Here is a 20,599-nt window from a genome sequence, read left to right as displayed (position 1 = left end):
GTACATTCTCACTGACAATGAATCATAAAACAGACATGAATTGCTGTTGACATCCATAAATGTGAGAAAGTTCCTGTTTTTCCATTCTCACTAACAAAAACCATAAAACAGACATAAATTGCTGTTGACATCCATAAATGTGAGAAACTTCCTGTTTTTTCATTCTCACTGACAAAAACCATAAAACAGACATGAATTGCTGTTGACATCCATGAAAAACATCAAATAAATTGACCAACACACATAACCATCCAAGAAAACATCCATAAAAGTGAGTTGTTTCATGTTTTTTCAAGTGAGAAAAATTCTTTTTCTTCATTCTCACTGAGAAAACAATAAACCACGTGGTCCTGTCACGAGCTCATGAGGCCTTTCTACTTTTATCATTTCAAAATGATAGCCCCCTATTGGCAATAATTTACAATTTATTTATTAATCATATTTTTTGGGTAACATCCGGTGCAATCTTTAAGATCCCAACCTTGAACATTTATTAGTCTAAAACTAAATTTGGTCCCAATCGAAGGTTGTTTTTTTTTGGAGGGGGGGGGGTAAAGATGTTCCAGAAAGAATATTTTATTTTATATAAGGCGTTCAATAATTGATTATTAAACATTAAGAAAATTTTATCTAAAAACAGGAAAAAAAAATGAACAAATCTACAAACTTACAATTCAGCAGTAGAAACAATCTGTCGGCTGTCAATTACAAAATCCAACAACAGGCTGAAGCTGTATAGTAGTTAATGCGTTCTATAATTCTATTCAACTTGAAAATAAAATTCTTGGCTAAAAACGCTGTAAAAAATAGCAATTGGGAAATTGCATTCGAAATGATTTACTCATTTCATAAAGACGATACTTTTTTTTGTCAATATATGAAGAACTGTGTATATTGCAATATTTACAATTGTATATTGCATCTGTCTGGTTTTTATGCAAATTAACAAAAGAGACGAAAATTAATGAACAAGAGAGTAGTGAAGAATTATGGTAGGCAAAGTAATATTTGGCAGGGAAAGTCACTGGTGATAAATCGGTAGGGGTGGCACCGTGATTGCGTGATTTTCGGGGATTCGGGGAACCCAATTTTTTTTCGGGGTGACGCATAGATTTTCGGGGAAATACCTGAAAATTCGGGGATAGAGCAAGCCCTGCTTGATTTCTAATCAGGAAAATCGAAATACAAGACCACACGACAAGGAAAAGCTCCGACTTTGCGGTTGGCGCTATAAAGAATTGCCCCAAAAATAATTTAAAGTCGACCGAACGCCGCCGCCTCTGCCGGCGGCGTTCGACCGGGCCTCTCGTCGGCGGCGTTCGGTCGATCCGCCGGCGCGGCACCGGGGTCTATTTGCAATCATCAAGGCATGGTCTGTAGCAACGTCGGCTCCTCTATAGGCTCTTACATCTTGGAGGCTCGATTTCCACTTTTTGTTGATCAAGATATGGTCAATCTGGTTATAAAACCATCAACCACAATAATTAGCTCCCTAGAAGAGATCTCTAAGATACCTGGGAGTCATGGTACATCCCCCAAAAAAACTATTCCTTAAACTCTCCAAACTTTGGCAATTACTCATAAATGTTTCAGGTTATACCCCTACTCTCCACAAAGGGGACAGACACACTCAGGGGCGTCCCAAGACTCATTTCATTGGGGGGGATCTTCATAAATTTTACCAAATTGCTACCTGATTTATGCCGAATTTTCTGCCGAAATAAAGAATTTTGATAAATTTCGGCCAATTTTGCAAAATTTCTGCCAAAATTTTCACCTCCGGTGAAACTTTTACCGAATGCCAAAACGTGGGGGGGGGGATTAACTCTATTATTCAGTCTAGGATGAGATCTATTGTGGAAAGCATGACACTTGGAAAACATCGGTCTTTGTGTTTATCAATTCAGTGTATTACTGCGTTTTTGGTAGAAAGTTGTTTTTTTTTGTAGAAGTGCGTTTTTGGTACCACGCATGAGCGTGGTAGAAAGCGAGAGATGAAAATGGGCGTAGTTAAGATACTTTTAGGGGCTAGGAGACCAGGCAGTTTTTGATAAGTGATTGGATTGAGTATTTTATGAGTGACTCTTCACCTCCTGATGGTACCATTGAAGTCAAATATGAGTCTGAGCTTGAACAGTCGCCTATAACTCCTGGTTTTATTGGTGCAATCCCTAGAGTATGTGGTGCTGTTCTGAAGTTGAAAAAGAAGTATTTGCAGGGTATTGACAACCTCAGAGGGCTTCATCTTGCCCACGGGAGCTTAAGTTAAATGTGCTTAAATTTAATATGGAGCTTAAGTTTAATTTGGAAACTCTATTTCGAAGCATTTTTAACAGTGGTCTTGTTCCTGATGTATTTTGTAATGCTTTGATAACTCCTGTCATTAAGAAGGGTAAATTGTCATCTGAGTTTAGTTTGTATTGGCCCAATACTATGTAAGTTGATGGAACTGATTGTAAGTGATGAGATACATTCAGTTTATTCTGCATCTGGTTGCCAGTTGTGACTCAAAAAAGGTCTCAATCATCAATATGTCCACTCAGTCTTTACAAATTTATTAATTGATACAACTGAAATTAGAGGAAAACTATACCTAGAACGTGATGTTGTAAGAAGGGTATTTGATTCTAGTATGCACCCACAAATGCTTGTTTCAGCTTGGCAACCTGTTTTAGATATATCTAAAGCAATACCTTTCTGTTGCATATACGGATGACTATGTTTTAGGCTGAACTTGTCTTTGCCTAATGAAATGTCTATTTCATAACTGATAATTTTCCTGAGAAATGTTATTTGTCAGGGTGAAATTTCTTTGCCACCCTTTATAATAATAGTGCTGTACCAGCCCAAAAGAAAGTAATGACAAGTTTTATTTTCTGTGGTCTAGATTTATTGTTGTATGATGCAGACAAGAGCAGGTCGATATCTCACAAAAAAAAAAAAAAAAATAAATAAAAAAAAAATAAAAAAAAATTAATTAACAGCATACTTATATGGGCCTGGAGTTAAATGCAAGCAAGAGCAAATCAGCGAGACTTTCTGGTAATCATGGTGATTATCTGCTTCAAAGTCTTGTACTAGGTGATAATTTTATTGAATTTGTGTCTATTTTGCATTATATAGATTCTGATTCTGATTTGTAAGGTACCTAGGCTTCTTAGGCATTTTAGTTATAAAATTAGAAGCACTTGAAGAACACTTAAAGAGCTACTGTATTGGCCCATCTTTATAAGCCTTACTGTATGTACTATCTTTAGTGCCTTTTTAAAGGTTGTTTGTAGACAAGGACAATAAAATTGTTTTATAGTATTTTTCACAAGCATGGAAAGTTTTTGCTGGAAATTAAAAATTGAGCTCATAATCAAACAATTACCTCTAGATATGGGATAATTGACCCAAGTCTTACTGCACCAGTATGGTTGGTAATTTTTGTAATTTACTTGATTGAAATCACAATATCTTTTCAGTAAAATTGCGTCAACTGTTATGCATATCTAGGCTAGTCTATATGTTTTGTTCTTTATTTTTCTTTGTAATCCACAATCCAACACTTTGTGTTTTTAGTGGGTAACAAAAACAATTATTATTGTTAGACCCCGGCGCCGCGCCGATGAGGGAAGACCGGCGGCGGCGGGGCCAAAAACAGCACGCCGCGCCGCGCCACCGTTAAGATGTCGGCGGCGCGCCGCCGGTAAGATGTCGGCGGCGCGCCACCGGCGTGATCAATGTTAACCGCAAACATTAATGTTTTCATCAGTCTTTCTCAAATCACATCTTAAATTTACAACAGATTCAAGCCTATTCATGAGTTCAAAAATTCACAAATCGCTGGCTGGAAACTGGTCTTCTTCGTTATTGATCAAGAGAAGTAGAAATGTGGTAGAAACGAAATGGCTGTAGCGTTTCAGAACCCTTGCATAATACGAGTAGTTGAAGTATCTATTAGTTATGTTTTCTTAACATAAATAATTATCAAAATTAGTAGTTTTTTCATCGAGCAATACTGCCTAAAAAACTTCAAATACAGTAACACAAAATTCGTCAGTTATCTGGGTAATAACTTTGAATATAACTTGAACTTAGAAGCTTAATTTTTTCATAATGCCCTTTGCCTATATCTGTTTTGTCACCTTTAAGACAGTTGAAATGGGCGACTTTGCTCATCGGCGTGGCGCCGGGGTCTACTTACAACCCTTTCCCTAGAGGCTGTGGGGTCAAGTCATCCCCAGAAGCATAGTTATTGAACCTTTCAGCTATGATGAAACAGTTTAAAACAGTTGAAATGGGCGACTTTGATATTGATTGTTGTTTTGCTCTTTTGGATTCATAAAAAGACTTCTTACATTAAAATTTTGTTTTTAATTACAATTTAAAAAAAATAAATGTGAAATCTTTTTAGCTTCGTTATAGAATAAATATTATGTAGACTGAACTGCTTCTTTTTTATTACTTTTGGCTACTCTTCTGGATATTATTCGTTTTTTTTTTCCTTTTCAGATTCATTCCAAATTATAAATTGATAAAAACCTAATATGGGCACTGGACCAAGGGTGCCATTGTCACTCGAGCGCAACGTTAGGTGGGGATGTCGATATCGCTTTCGTCACACCAATTCGTTTTGGTGTGAATCTGCCAGGTACTTATGAATGAATGTTTTCAAATTAAACCCGTTTCATCAATAAGAAAAAAAACGGGTTGGACGCATATGTCCCTTTCCCTTTGGACGATAAAACCATGCAAGTGGTGTATCAAGTATAACTCACGAAAATCTTGTTAATTTTTGTCAACTTTTGAACTTTTTGGCATCCCTGCTTTCAATAAAAGAATCAAGGTACTAACACTTAAATATAATAACTCCCTATGCCCAACCCCTTATGGATACTATCTTGATAGGATACCGTCTCTGCTTTAAATAAAAAAAATAATTAACTTATTGGCACCCCTGCTTTCAAAAAAAAAATCGAGGTATTATCATTTAAATATGATAGCTCAATACCTCCCTCCCCCCTCTGGATACCACTTTAATAAAATGCCGTCTCTGCTTAAAAAAAAAATTGGGATCCCTGCTCTCAATAAAAAAATTTCGAGATAGTATCATTTAAATGTAATACCCCCCTACACCCCCCCCCTCTGGATACCACCTTGATAGGACACCGTCTCAGCTTTCTTTAGAAAAATAAGTTACTTGATAATTAACTAGATCACTATATGGTTCAAAAAAACAACACGCAAAATAACGTTAAATAACTTAGTGTTCCTTGACAAAATTGAGGGTATGAGTAAAGGGGTACAAAGACAACAACAAAAATATCGAAATTATTCAGATATACCTCAAGTTATTGGAAAACTGAGTCATAGATTTGCCGTGGCATTTAATAAGATCCAAAGAATATAATTAAAAGGGAGCACACACAAAAGCCAAATTAGGCCAGTAGCATTTGAGAAATCGCAAAATACCCAAGACAATGAACAAGTCTTAATGGGGGGCCCTGGGTCTATCAAAATATTTCAATGGTTTCCCAGGGAATTTGATATAATTTTCTTCTGTCTCCACTTTAGATGAAAAAAATAATTATCCTTTTGGCATCCCTGCTTTCAATAAAAAAAATAAGGTATTATCACTTAAAAATTATAGCCCCCTATCCCCCCCCCTATAGGCAATAATTTACAATTTATTTATTAGTCATATTTTTGGGGTAGCTTCCGAAAAATTGAGTATTAAACATTCAGGCGTTCTAAAATTGAGTGTTAAACATTAAGAAAATCTTATCAAAAAACAGCAAAAAACAGCAAGGGAAAGTCACTGGTGATTAATCGCTAGGGGTGGCACCGTGATTGCGTGATTTTCGGGTATTTCGGGGAACTAAATTTTTTTTTCGGGGTGACGCATAGATTTTCGGGGAAATACCCGAAAATTCGGGGATAGTGCAAGCCCTGCTTGATTTCTAATCAGGAAAATCGAAATAAGACTAAACCACACGAGAAGGAAAAGCTCCGACTTTGCGGTTGACGCAATAAAGAATTGCCGCAAAATTAATTTAAAGTCGACCGAACGCCGCCGCCTCTGTTGGTGGCGGCGCACCTTTGGCACGCCGGCGGCGTTACGACACTTCGGCGGCGTTCGACCGGACCTCTCGTCGGCGGTGTTCGGTCGATCCGCCGGCGGATCGAAAAATCTTATCTAAAAACAGCAAAAAAAAGAAAATCTGCAAACTTCCAATTCAGCTGTAGAAACAATCTGTCGGCTGTCAATTTCAAAAGTCAAACTGAAGGCTGAAGCTGTATAGTAGTGAATTCGTTCTATAATTCTATTCAACTTGAAAATAAAATTCTTGACTACGAACGTTGTTAGGAATAGCGATTGGAAACTACGTTCGAAATGATTTAAACTCATTTTATAAAGACGATACTGTTTTTTGTCAACATATGAAGAACTGTGTATATTGCAATATTTGCAATTGCATTAGACCCCAGCGCCGTGCAATTTGCAATTGCATATTGCATCTGTCTGGTTTTTATGCAAAGTAACAAAAGAGATGAAAATTAATGAACAAGAGAGTAGTGAAGAATCATGGTATGCAAAGTAATATTTGGCATGGAAAGTCACTGGTGATAAATCGCTAGGGGTGGCACCGTGATTGCGTGATTTTCGGGTATTGAGAGAACCAAATTTCTTTTGTGGGGGACGCATAGATTTACCCGGAAATACACGGCAATTCGGGGATAGTGCAATCCTTGTTTGATTTTTAATCAGGAAGATCGAAACGCTATACATCACGAGAAACAAAAGCTCCGACTTTGCGGTTGACGCAGTAAAGAAAATTAATTGAAAGTCGACCGAACGCCGTCACCTCGGCTGATGGCGGCACGCCTTGGGCGTACCAGCGGCGTATGACACTTCGATAGCATTCTACCGGGCGTCGCGTCGTCAGCGGGCGGTCGATCCGCCGGCGTGGCACTGGGGTCTACTGCAATTGCAAATATTGCAATATACACAGTTCTTCATATGTTGACAAAAAACAGTATAGTCTTTATAAAATGAGTTTAAATCATTTCGAACGTAGTTTCCCAATCGGTATTTCTAACATCGTTCGTATTCAAGAATTTTATTTTCAAGTTGAATAGAATTATAGAACGAATTCACTACTATACAGCTTCAGCCTTCAGTTGGATTTTGAAATTGACAGCCGACAGATTGTTTCTACAGCTGAATTGGAAGTTTGCAGATTTTCTTTTTGTTGCTGTTTTTAGATAAGATTTTCTTAATGTTTAATACTCAATTTCAGAACGCCTGAATGTTTAATACTCAATTGTTCAGAAGCTACCCCAAAAATATGACTCATAAATAAATTGTAAATTATTGCCTATAGGGGGGGATAGGGGGCAATCATTTTTAAGGGATAAGACCTTAATTTTTTTACTGAAAGCAGGGATGCCAAAAGGATAATTAGTTTTTTCATTTAAAGTAGAGACAGAAGAAAATCATATCAAATTCCCTGAGAAACCATTGAAATATTTTGATAGACCCAGGGCCTCCATTGAGACTTGTTCATTGTCTTGAGTATTTTGCGATTTCTCATAGGCTACTGGCCTAATTTGGCTTTTGTGTGTGCTCCCTTTTAATTAGATTTTTTGGATCTTATTGAATGCCATTGCGAATCTATGACTCAGTTTTCCAATAATTTGAGGTATATCTGAATCATTTCGACATTTTTGTTGTTGTCTTTTTACCCCTTTACTCATACCCTCAATTTTTTCAAGGAACACTAAGCTGTTTAACATTATTTTGCGTGTTTTTTTTAACCATATAGTGACCTAGTTAAGTATCAAGTAACTTATTTTTCTAATGAAAGCTGAGACGGTATCCTATCAAGGTGGTATCCAGAGGGGGGGGGGGGGAGGGGGGTATTACATTTAAATGATAATATCTCGAAATTTTTTTATTGAAAGCAGGTATCCCAAAAAGTTATTTTTTTTTTAATTTAAAGCAGAGACGGCATTTTATCAAAGTGGTATCCAGAGGGGGGGGGGGGTAGTGAGCTATCATATTTAAATGATAATACCTCGACTTTTTTTTAATGCAGGGGTGCCAATAAGTTAAGTACTTTTTTTTTATGTAAAGCAAAGACGGTATCAGAACAAGATAGTATCCATCGGGGGGTGGGCATAGGGAGTTATTATATTTAAGTGTTAGTACCTTGATTTTTTCATTGAAAGCATGGATGTCAAAAAGTTCAAAAGTTGACAAAAATTAACAAGATTTTCGTGAGTTATACTTGATAAAGCACTTGCATGGTTTTATCGCCCAAAGGGAAAGGGACATATGCGTCCAACCCGTTTTTTTTTTTCTTATTGATGAAACGGGTTTAATTTGAAAACATTCATTCATAAGTACCTGGCAGATTCACACTAAAACGAATTGGGGTGACGAAAGCGATATCGACATCCCCACCTAACGTTGCGCTCGAGTGACAATGGCACCCTTGGTCCAGTGCCCAAGTTACATTAAAAGACCAGTTCATAATAAAAGCTTTCAATTTGGAAGGTTCAAAGAGGAGTCTTTGACAGTCTTTTGACATCAGGGTACTAGATGTTGCAACGTTCTTACGTATCTAGTGGTTTAAAAAAATCGATCACCCCACAAATGATTACCAAAAATATGCACAAATATAACAAATGTAACATTTGGAATAATATAACACTTTTTTCAAAGCTTTGAAGAAAAGCAAAAAAGGCTAAATACTCCTAACTACGCTTAAAAGCTATTTTAAAAAGAAACTCTTTGAAGATTTCCATGAAAATGACCATAGCAGAAGCTTTGAGCCTGGGTGGGAATCTAAGAGGAGTCTTTGAGTATTTTGACCACAGGCGACTTATTGTTGCGACTTTTTTAAATTTGGTAATTTTTTTTGAGCATTTGGAAATCAAAGCTTAAACTCAATAACTGATACTAAGTGTCCTAACATTTTGCTTGGATTAAAAGTGACGAACTAGGATGAAAATCTCAATATCTTCCTGGAGCTACTTCAGTATGCATATTATTTCATTTAATTACACTTAAAACGGAGGAGTTTTTGATTTTTTACCGGAAAATAGCTGGCATTTAATCTGTCTTCATAGCGAATAAACTATTAAGCGTTTATTGTTTCATTGTAATTGAAGTGTTCTCATGTGAAGTGTTCATCATGTATTTTTTGATAAATTTACTCCTTTTACATGCAAGTTTACCATTTGGCTGCTATTTTTTATTTATCAATCTATAATTTTGAAAGAATCCCCAAAAGAAAAAAACGAAGGACTTCAAAAAGAACACTCGTAAGCAATAAAAAAGCAACAGTTGAACCTTAGTCTCCATGAGATGTATTCTATAAAAAAGCCAAAAAGCTTTAAAATACATTTTTTTTTTAATTATAATTAAAAACAAGTTTTTAATACAAGAAGTCAAACAGTTCGTGGTAACGAACTGTAAGTAAGGAGCGACCCGGCTCAATGGTAACCGAAACTCTAGAAAACGGGTTTTTGATACCAATAGATATATCAAAAGAATCAGATTTCAATGCTGATTTCAAATATATAACTTTCATCAAGTTTAGAGCTACCCATCAAAAGTTACGCGCCTGAGAAAATTTGGCTGATTTTCAAAAAAAGGGGGAAAGATCCCCTAAAAGCTATAGAGCCTTGATGAAAATCGCACCATCATTTTAAGCGTATAAGAGAACCCTATTATCGAGGTTTTAAGCTCCTATCTAAAAAAAATGTGGAATTTTGCATTTTTTGCCAGAAGAAAGATCACGGATGTGTGTTTACTGTTTGTTTGTTTGTTGTTTTTTTTTGTTTTTTTTTTTCCCAGGGGTGATCGTATCGACCCAGTGGTCCTAGAATATCGTGAGAGGGTTCATTTGAACGGAAATTAAAAGTTCTAGTGCCCTTTTAAGTGACCAAAAAAAGTGGAGGGCAACTAGGCCCCCTCCCACGCTCATTTTTTTCCCAAAGCCACCCGATCAAAATTTTGAGATAGCCATTTTGTTCAGCATGGTCGAAAATATGATAAAAATGTCTTTTAGGATGACTTGATCCCCCAAAGTCCCCAGGGGGAGTGCTTAAAGTTATGAACTTTACTCACTGTTAACATTTTGTATTGGTTATTGGGAAGTATACAGACTTTTTCAGAGGATATTTTTTCTGGTAGGTGGGGGAAGGAGAGGGTCGGGGGCGATATGGAAGGGATATCGTTCCAGGAAGGAAGTGTTCATGGGGGAAGGCACAGTGCTCTGACGGGCGCCCCGGATTTCCCAGCATTATTAAAGAAAAAGATCAGGAATTAAATAAAAAAAAACAAGTTTTTCAACTGATCAACTGATTGTGATTAAGAGGTCATTTTTAAAGAACTGGAAAAAAAAATTCGAACTATAGTTTAAAGAGCAGGGTATTGACTAGGGGGCGAACCCCTAATATACGTGTTAAAAATTTATGAATATAGAAGTTCGTTACGTAAGTTAATTCTAAGTTACGTATATTTATTACTAATAAAAACGTTCGTAAATAAAATTAAACAAGTTTCGAGAAAGCCATTTAACCAAATAATATGAAATTTTGTTTTAATTATTCATGTACGGTGACGTCGGTGAGCCACAATCAAAACCTGCATTAATTCAAAAACGTTCAAAAATTAAATAAAAAAAACAAGTTTTTTTAACTGAAAGTAAGGAACGACGTTAAAACTTAAAACGAACAGAAATTATTCCGTATATGAAGGGGGATGTCCCCTCCTCAACGCCTCGCTCTTTACGCTAAAGTTTGACTTTCTCACAACTCTATTTTTTTAAACAATAAAAAAACTTTAGCGTAAAGAGCGAGGCGTTGAGGAGGGGACAGCCCCCTTCATATACGGAATAATTTCTGTTCGTTTTAAGTTTTAACGTCGTTCCTTACTTTCAGTTAAAAAAACTTGTTTTTTTTATTTAATCTGTTTAAGAATCCAAGAGAGCAAAAAAACAATCAATATCAAAGTCACCCATTTCAACTGTTTTAAAGGTGACAAAACAAATATAGGCAAAGGGAATTATGGAAAAATTCGGCTTCTAAGTTCAAAGTAATATTCAAAATTTTTACGCAGATACCTGACGAATTTTGTGATAGGGTATTTGAAGTTTTGTATGCAGTAATGCTCGATGAAAAAAACTACTAATTTTGATAATTATTTATGTTAAGAAAACATAACTAATAGATACTTCAACTACTCGTATTATGCAAGGGTTCTGAAACGTCACAGCCATTTCGTTTCTACCACATTTCTACTTCTCTTGATGAATAACGAAGAAGACCAGTTTCCAGCCAGCGACTTGCGAATCTTTGAACTCATGAATAGGCTTGAATCTGTTGTAAATTTAAGCTGTGATTTGAGAAAGACTAATGAAAACATTAATGTTTGCGGTCAACACTGATCAAGTCGGCGGCGCGCCGCCGACATCTTACCGGCGGCGCGGCGTGCTGTTTTTGGCTCCGCCGCCGCCGGTCTTCCCTCATCGGCGCGGCGCCGGGGTCTACTTACAACCCTTTCCCTAGAGGCTGTGGGGGTCAAGTCATCCCCAGAAGCATAGTTATTGAACCTTTCAGCTATGATGAAACAGTTTAAAACAGTTGAAATGGGCGACTTTGATATTGATTGTTGTTTTGCTCTCTTGGATTCATAAAAAGACTTCTTGTATTAAAAACTGGTTTTTAATTACAATTTAAAAAAAAATGCATTTTAAAGTTTTTTGGCTTCTTTATAGAATATATGTCATGTAGGCTAAGACGGAACTGCTGCTTTTTTATTGCTTTTGGCTGTTCTTTTGCATATTATTCGTTTTTTTCTTTTGGGGATTCATTCCAAATTATAAATTGATATATACCTAATATCAGTCAAATTATAAACTGCATCTAAAAGGAGTAAATTTATCAAATTGAAAAATACATGATGAACACTTCACATGAGAACACTTCAATTACAATGAAACAAAAAACGCTTAATGGTTTATTCGGTATGAAGAAAAATTGATGAAAACACTGATGAAAGACTGATGAAAACATTAATGTTTGCGGTCAACATTGATCATGCCGGCGGCGCGGCGTGCTGTTTTTGGCCCCGCCACCGCCGGTCTTCCCTCATGGGCGGGGCGCCGGGGTCTAAATTGCAAATTGCATCTGTCTGGTTTTTATGCAAAGTAACAAAAGAGACGAAAATTAATGAACAAGAGAGTAGTGAAGAATTATGGTATGCAAAGTAATATTTGGCAGGGAAAGTCACTGGTGATAAATCGCTAGGGGTGGCACCGTGATTGCTTGATTTTCGGGGAACCAATTTTTTTTTTCGGGGTAACGCATAGATTTTTGGGGAAATACCCGAAAATTCAGGGATAGTGCAAGCCCTGCTTGATTTCTAATCAGGAAAATTGAAATACTAAACCACACGAGAAGGAAAAGCTCCGACATTGCGGTTGACGCAGTAAAGAATTGCGGCAAAATTAATTTAAAGTCGACCGAACGCCGCCGCCTCTGTCGGCGGCGGCACACCTTTTGCACGCCGACGGCGTTACGACACTTCGGCGGCGTTCGACCGGACCTCTTGTCGGCGGCGTTGGGTCGATCCGCCGGTGCGGCGCCGGGGTCTAATTATTGTTACTATCTCTCAACCAAATCTTGGAAGAAGTGTGAAGCCATTTCATATTAAAAGTTTTAAAAATTCTGCATGATTTGGTCATACTATGCCTACAAATTTGAAACCTAGCCTATCAAAAAAATCAAAAACAAACAAGACAACTAGTCAATGAATTTTTGGATAGCTGTGACTGAAAGCACCTATAAAAATTTATTTAGCAAAACACTGCTGAATTTAGCCTAATGACGCAAAGATTTGTTACTATAGTGGCCTAGCTAGATAGGAAACCGAAATTGCTCACCACCTATAATATATATGGTTTAAATTGTTTATATTCTTCTTTTATAGTTTAAGGCTCTCTTTATTACTAAGTCTACTTGATTGGTATACTAATCAATCTATATTGTATGTGTCTGGGTTTAAGTAAAGCAATTTAAATAAATTGAAATAAAAAAACAAGTTTTTTTAACTGAAAGTAAGGAGTGACATTAAAACTTAAAACGAACAAAAATTATTTTGTATATGAAAGGGGCTGTCACCTCCTCAACATCCCGCTCTTTATGTTAAAGTTTGACTTTTTCTTGCAGCTCTACTTTTAAAAAAAAAATAAAAAACTATAGCGTAAAGAGCGAGGCGTTGAGGAGGAGACAGCCCTTTTCATACACAGAATAATTTCTGTTCGTTTTAAGTTTTAATGTCACTCCTTACTTTCAGTTAAAAAAACTTGTTTTTTTTTATTTAATTTCTGAACTTTTTTGAATTAATGCAGCTTTGATTTTGGCTTGCAGTACATGAATAATAAAACCGAAATTTGCATATTAATTTTACTTTTTTTTTTGGCTAAATGGCTTTCTCGAAATTTTGATCTGACGTAACTTACAAATTAACTTAGGTAATAAACTTCTATATGCGTAAATTTTTATTACGTATATTAGGGGATTTGCCCCCTACTCAATACCTTGCTCTTTAAGCTAAAGCTCAAATTGAAAATTCAAAAGTTCAAAGTACAAAAAAATAGTATAAAGAGCAAGGTAATGACTAGGGGGCGAACCCAATCATATACGTAATAAAGTACTTAATGTACTTATACTAATGTTACAGAATGTAATTATACTTAATGATATTAATGCTACGTGTAAACAATACGGGCAAATTCCACAACTCATAGCCCTTTCTGGTATATGAAGGGTGTTGCCCCCTCCTAAACACTTCAATTTTCAGTATAAATTATTGTTTATTACTTAAAAAATCTTCTTAATAGTCTAATTAAGTGACCCTTGTGTTTTAGGAGTTGTTATTATTAATTTGGCATAAAATACAAACATTAGTGTAAAGAGCCTGATTCCAAGGAGGGGTTAATTATTCAGTATAAGAAGGGCTGCCCTCTCCGCAATACCTTGCTCTTTAAGCTATAGCTGTTAGGACTTTTAATAAGTCTTCCTATTCTAATTATACAGCCCTAGTGTTTTGGTAGCTGTTCTTAAAAAATGGGACAAACAGTCAAAATATAGCATAAACATCAAGGTATTGAAGAGGAGGCAACCCTTCACATATAGAATAATTTCTCTTGGGTCTGAATAACAGAAATTATTACGTATATGAGGGGGTTCGCCCCCTCGTCTCTTTATGCTAAAATCACAAGCCATTTAATTAGAATAAAGAGCTCTTTTAAAAGTACTAAAAAAACTTTAGCGTAAAGAGCGAGGTATTGACGACAGGGCGAACCCCCTAATATACGTAATAATTTCTGTTCGTTTTATGTTTTAATGTTGCTCCTTACTTTCAGTTGAAAAAATTTGTTTTTTTTCTAATTTAATTTCTGATCATTTTTTAAATAATGCTGGGAAATCCAGCACCCCCTTCATGGAAAATTACCTTCCCCATGAAAAACACCTCCATGGAAATATCATCCCACGTAAACCCCTCTCCTATGCCCCCCCCCCACCAGAAAAAATCCTCCTGAAAATGTCTGTATACTTTGCAATTACCTATACTATATGTAAACAATATGGGCAAAGTTCGAAACTTGCAGGAAAAAATGAGCATGGGAGGGGGCCTAGCTGCCCTCAAATTTTTTGGACACTTAAAAAGGGCACTAGAACTTTTAATTTCCACTTGAATGAACCCTCTCACGATATTCTATGACCACTGGGTCAATACAATCACCCCTGGAAAAAAAAACAAATAAACATGCATCCATGATCTTTCTTCTTGCAAAAAAACACAAAATTCCACATTTTTGCAGATAAGAGCTTGAAAATTCTACACTAGGGTTCTTTAATGCGCTGAATCTGATGGTGTGATTTTCATTCAGATTCTGTCACTTCAAAGGGGTGTTTTCCCCTCATTGTGAAAATAAGGCAAATTTTCTCGGGTTCGTAACTTTTAATTGATAAGAGTAAACTTGATAAACCTGATATATTTGAAATCAACAGAAATATTCCGTCCTTTTGTTGCATCTATTGGTATCAAAATTCCGTTTTTTAGAGTTTCGGTTACTATTGAGATGGTTTGCTCCTTACTTACAGTTTGTTACCACAAACTGTTTGATAAACTTCATCAGCCCTAGTTCTCTGATAAACTTAGATACCATTTTAAACATATGAAGTACTTTGACTAGGGTAAAGTATTGCTTTCTGGATGACATTTCTTTCATGTTTTAAATAAGGTAGTTAAGTTAGATAAGGAAACCTCTAGGAATGCTTCCAGAGTCCAAACTATGCCCCAAAGAGGTCTTTTGAAGTATCTATCTATACCTTTTCCCTCCAAAGGGTGCTGGCCCTTGGTGAACATACACAAACTTTGTGTTACGAAACTGAAACTTTCAGAAACTGATCTAAAGCACACAAAGGCCCAGAAAGTATATTTAGCATCATAAATTTGATAAATCCTGATTTATAAGGCTTCAAAGAATTGGAAAAAATATGTCTTAAATTTGAAAAAAAAATCCTAATGTGGTTGAAAATTCAATTAAGATTACTTATGCCATTGGACAAAATCAGATAGAAAAAAAAACATAACATTATATTCTTCATTCAATGGTCTTTCCCAAAACACTATTAACTGCCTGAAGTGAATAGTGTTTTAGAAATTGTAATTAAAAGTTTTATAGTAGCACAGTAATTTGAATCTAGTGCTAAAAGCAAATTGACAGAAAAACTTTTCAATAGTGGTCTGGATTTGCTTTCCAAGTCTAGCTAACTCTTGGTTTCTTGCAAATAACAATTTGATGACTTTTGCTAGTTGCAAATATCACACGGAAAGCTAAGCTAGCTTTGCTAGCCAGTTCCCAGACAATGACATCAAGTTATGAGTACTATCAAGATTAGGATTAAGCTTTGATTTTTAGCTTCTTCTGCATCATTCCCATCAATGTAGTTTCTTCTTTTTTTACCAATTGAAACAGGCCTGGACTAGCCCTTCATACAATTCTGCTGATTATTGCAATTGTCTGTTCTAAAATGAAAGCTTAGCAGTAGATAGACAGACTGTTTAAGGAAAGAACAATATTTGCAAATGCTTCTATATAAGGATTTTATTTCATCCTGATCAAATGAGACAAACAAAAGTGGTATTCTTTTCAAACTGTTAAGAGTCTGATAACTGACATTAACATTCCCAAAATCGGACAAAGAGAAGGTAATTAGTAGACAAAAAAGTCACTATTGCAATACACCATAAACAGGTGGACATAACCTAATGGTAGGCTGTATACAATTGTTTGTTGATTCTTTTTCAAATTTGCTTTATTTGGATTTATAAACCAGCGTTTGAAGCAAAATAAGGACAAAAATAATGGCAAGCTCAGTCTATAGCCAGATATGATAGCAGTGATTCTTGGAAAGACAACTGAATGGAGAATCAAATTGTGTATTTCTTTTTCACCAAACCTATCTGACATTTGACAAAATAAACACTAAGAAACCAACAAGATTAATTTCCAGCCACTCAAAAACAGTTCTTTTTGTGTTTTTACTGGCTAAAATCACTCTTGTTTGAAATCTTTATTATGTTTTTCGTTTATTTCTTCATTTTAACTGAATGTTATTTAAAGTCAGTGGATTCCTGTCCTATAAATAACATTAACCATTAGAAATATTTTTAACACCTAGAATCAAAGAAAACCAGACTTATCCCAGAATTTTACATAGCTTTGTCTAAGGTTAAGCAGGTACAGGCTTAGAGCAGTGTTTTAAGAAATTTTCTAAGCCTTGGAAACAGGGAAGGGGTGGAGATGGGAGCTTGAAAACACATAGCTTAGATTAGATCATTCCTTAAAGTTTTCTTCTCCTAATGCAACTAGGCCAACTTTACAAGATAGCCAAGCCAAAAAAAAAAAAAAAAAAAAAAAAAAAACAGTGAACCTTATATAAAAATTAAAAGAAAACACTCTAAAAATGAAATTATTACTTTAGCCTATAATATCCAAGATGTTTTTATTAATCAGATTTTCAGGTTTCCATCAATTATTATATATTTATTAAAATCATTTTGACTAATATTCTGGTAACTCAATCAAAACCATGCATAAATTACAGACTGAGAAGACAACTGATTTAATATAGGAGCTATAATATATGACTAGATTAATGTAAGGGAGAAATACACTATTAGGGCTATATGTGGGACCATCAGAAGGGGGTACATTTCTAAGTGAATTGATTAGTATATTTGGAAACAGCATAAAAAGGAATCAATTTGTGTTTCCCTTGTCTCCATGCCAGCTACAGATTCTTGCATATATTCACCCTTTTATTTCAATAATATATTTCCTTTAAAAGTGATTAGCCACTAAAAGTTTAATTCCTTAAAGTCAGGGACATATTTGAAAAACAAACTCAAATTCTGAAAGCTACTTTGAAGCAATAGTAAAATTTCAATTGATGGGCTTTTACCTACATTGAAATGTAGCAGAGAAAGCTGAACAAGACCCTCAGGAATAAATCTAGAGCTTCAGTGATCCCTTGGGAAGATATTCCCAAGAGAATATTCAGCCTGAGATGTCTTGTGTTCTCTCTGGCTTCAATATCTCCTTAGCCACTTAGTCACATTTTTAACATCAGCCAAACTTTGGACAAAATTTCTGAAACTTTCCAAAAACTGCAAGCAGAATACTTAAAATCTGGTCTTGAATTTTATGCTGAAAATTTTGACATAGTGCTTTTTAACTGGAAAACCCCACTTCCCCATGAAATTGTACTTGGGAATCAAAGATCTGACCAAATTGTTTACCCCAATATTTCCATTGGAAATACAATTTCTCATACATGTCATCTCCCAACAGAAGACATTAAACACTGCATATTGACTTCATATGCTTCCATTGTCTCTGCTAAGCTTTGTTCCAATTGCTGTTATCTTGCAATACTGGACACTGTTGTTCTCCTCTATATTGCACCTTTCTGGAAGATTCTTACTAATGCTGATAAATTGAAAATCTGCTTTACTTTCTTCTATTTTGCAAAAAAAAAACTACTGGGATATCCAATTTGGACCCACAATTCAAAGCTCATCAGTAGTCTGTGCATGGCAGATCCTACTATAGCTGCTTCTAAGCTTATTAAAAAAAACACAATCAAAAGATTTCAAGACATGCTTGGAGTCAACTTCTTCAACTCTAGTTATAGTACTGGTAAGTGCCTGGGTAAGGTTTATATTAACAGACTATTTAGGTAGCTAAGAAATAAACTTACCTCTATAGTCAGAATTGCATCCTGAATCCAAATTTAACATTGATTTGCACTGGAAATGAACTTTACCCCTACCCCTATATATACCAATTCAGGGTATATATTTGCACATTAGGGGGTGGGAGTAAAGTTTGAACTTAATTCTATTGTCTGAATTGCATCCTGAATCAGAATTTAACACTCATTTGTCTTGGAAATGAACTTTACTCCTCCCCCCTCTTAATGTGCAAATATATGCCCTGAAACAAAATAGCCTATACCCTGAAATGGTATATATAGGGGTGGGGGTAAAGTTCATTTCTGGTGCAAATGCATAACAAATTTGGTTTCTGGATGCAATTCTGACTATAGAGGTATGTTTATTTCTTAGCTACCTGGATAGTCCATTAACATAAACCTTGCCCCAATGTCTTTCAGTATACCCACCTTCATAAGGTACACTTAAGCCTCTTGTTTTATCCCTGAAAGTGTTATTTACCTAAGTCAAAGTCTTTTTGGTAAAATTCTACTTTAGCTACTTCTGACTATCTCAGAAAGGGGTTAGGTTAGGAAAATGAAACTTTTAGGGATGGGTCTACAGGCTAAAGTATGTCCCAGGAAGTTATTTTGAAGTACTACCTCCACTCCTTCTCCCTCTAGAGGGCCCTGACCTTTTATGACCTTTAAAAAACTGTGAGTTACAGAAGTGAAACCTTGCAAAATAGATCTTCTGCTTAAATGAAGTACAGCAAAATTGTTTTCAGCCTCACAACTTTGCTTAATCCCAATGTATAAGGTTTCAAAGATAGGCCTATGCAGATACATTTCCTAAATTCTGGAAATAAAACATTGATATGGCTTAAAATTCTGCTCAAAAAACTGAAATTGCACTTTCAGAGCAAAAGCCAGAGAAAAAAAAACTGATAATTGAAAATTAAGGTAAAATTTTAAATGGGTATAGACCTGTCACATAGGCAAATTTCAGGACCTTCTAGAGGGAGAAGGAGTGGAGGTATGTACTCCAAAATACCTTCCCAGGACATGCTTTGGCCTGTAGACCCATACCTGAAAGTTTCATTTTCCTAACCTAAACCCATTCCAAGATAGCCAAAAGTAGCTAAAGTAGAATTTTACTGTCTTTTCAAATAGGCTAGTAACTAGAACTTAATAGACTAGTAACTCTACTATTCTACTCCTTTCTACTTTCTTCAAATAGTAACCTACAACTAGAACTTTCAAACCAATTTTAAATACTAACTCATCTTATTCTAAAGACACATTGCTTCACTTTACATCCCCTAGCCTACATGGATAAATATAGGCTACATCTAATTTAGATTATAGGCCATCTTTACAACAGCAAACAGTGAACATTAATGTTTTAAATTTTAATATATTATCATTTACTGTTTGCTATTGTAAAATATGATGAGAATAGGCTATAAATTTAGCATTCAGGAGGGGGAGGGGGTAGCTGAAGCCAAGTGTTTTTAGCAGTGAGGTAAGCAGTTGTTTCTTACTATCTTAAGAGTACTTATCAGAAATTCGTAGGGTTTTCTCCCAACGTACCACTGATCTTAATGTTTACCAGAAAACTCCCATCTTGAATTTTACCACTAAGCCTACCTAGACATATTGTATCCAAGAATACTAAATTTCTTGACGCGTAGCAGTAACAACACCCTTCCAATTTTCTTGCAGGTCCAAAGATGTGTACAGTCAAGGCTACTCTTCGAACTTTCAGTCTTGCTGCTGTAGCCTTATATATTTTGTATTCAGTCTGTTGTTGTAATCCTAAGATTTTAACCCTGTCACCAGTGTTGCCACTCGACTGATACCAAAAAGCGGTGTTTTTGTGGGTATCCTCTCTACCGATACACGGTATAATTTATGGTGTATTTTGATACCCGTAATACAAATACGTTGCCGCTAGTTTCAACAAAAACTTACCTTTTAAAAGCAATTAATTCCTTGCTACTTTTCTAACAAATGGATAAACATTTGTCTCTTTTCCCGTACGGTAACATTACTTAGTATAAATTCAGTGATAAGAGTCATTTCGCGGTATAAATACGCTGATCAAAGTCATTTCGCGGTATAATTGCGGTATGCGGTATGATCAGAAAAAGGTGCGGCATTTCTCAATCGCAAAATGCGGTATAAGTGGCAACACAGCCTGTCACTGTCCTATTTTTTTTTCTATTGCGTTTAATAGAAAAAAACCAGTCGTGTTCATATAATCTTATAAAATAAATTACAGTTTTTGCGACATAACGCGAACACCGGTAAT

At 35.7% G+C, this 20,599-nt stretch overlaps 1 protein-coding gene across 1 annotated transcript in view; it reads right to left on the bottom strand.

Moving 5' to 3' along the window:
* The window catches only part of LOC148954507 (synaptosomal-associated protein 29-like), an 87,558-nt gene extending 67,437 nt beyond the window's left edge, over positions 1–20,121 (bottom strand). Inside the window, exon 1 of the mRNA XM_089087123.1 lies at positions 19,936–20,121. Coding sequence (XP_088943249.1) covers positions 19,936–19,943 — 8 coding nt within the window. The 5' untranslated portion in view covers positions 19,944–20,121. The remainder of the gene's footprint in view (positions 1–19,935) is intronic.
* Positions 20,122–20,599: the final 478 nt, after the last annotated feature.

Source organism: Artemia sp. Qi Xiang Cuo, chromosome 3 (genome assembly GCF_049724085.1).
Source record: "Artemia sp. Qi Xiang Cuo chromosome 3, ASM4972408v1, whole genome shotgun sequence".
Taxonomy (NCBI): Eukaryota; Metazoa; Arthropoda; class Branchiopoda; order Anostraca; family Artemiidae; genus Artemia; species Artemia sp. Qi Xiang Cuo.
Note: the sequence above shows the minus strand (reverse complement) of the source record. Positions and strands in the feature narration are given on the sequence as shown.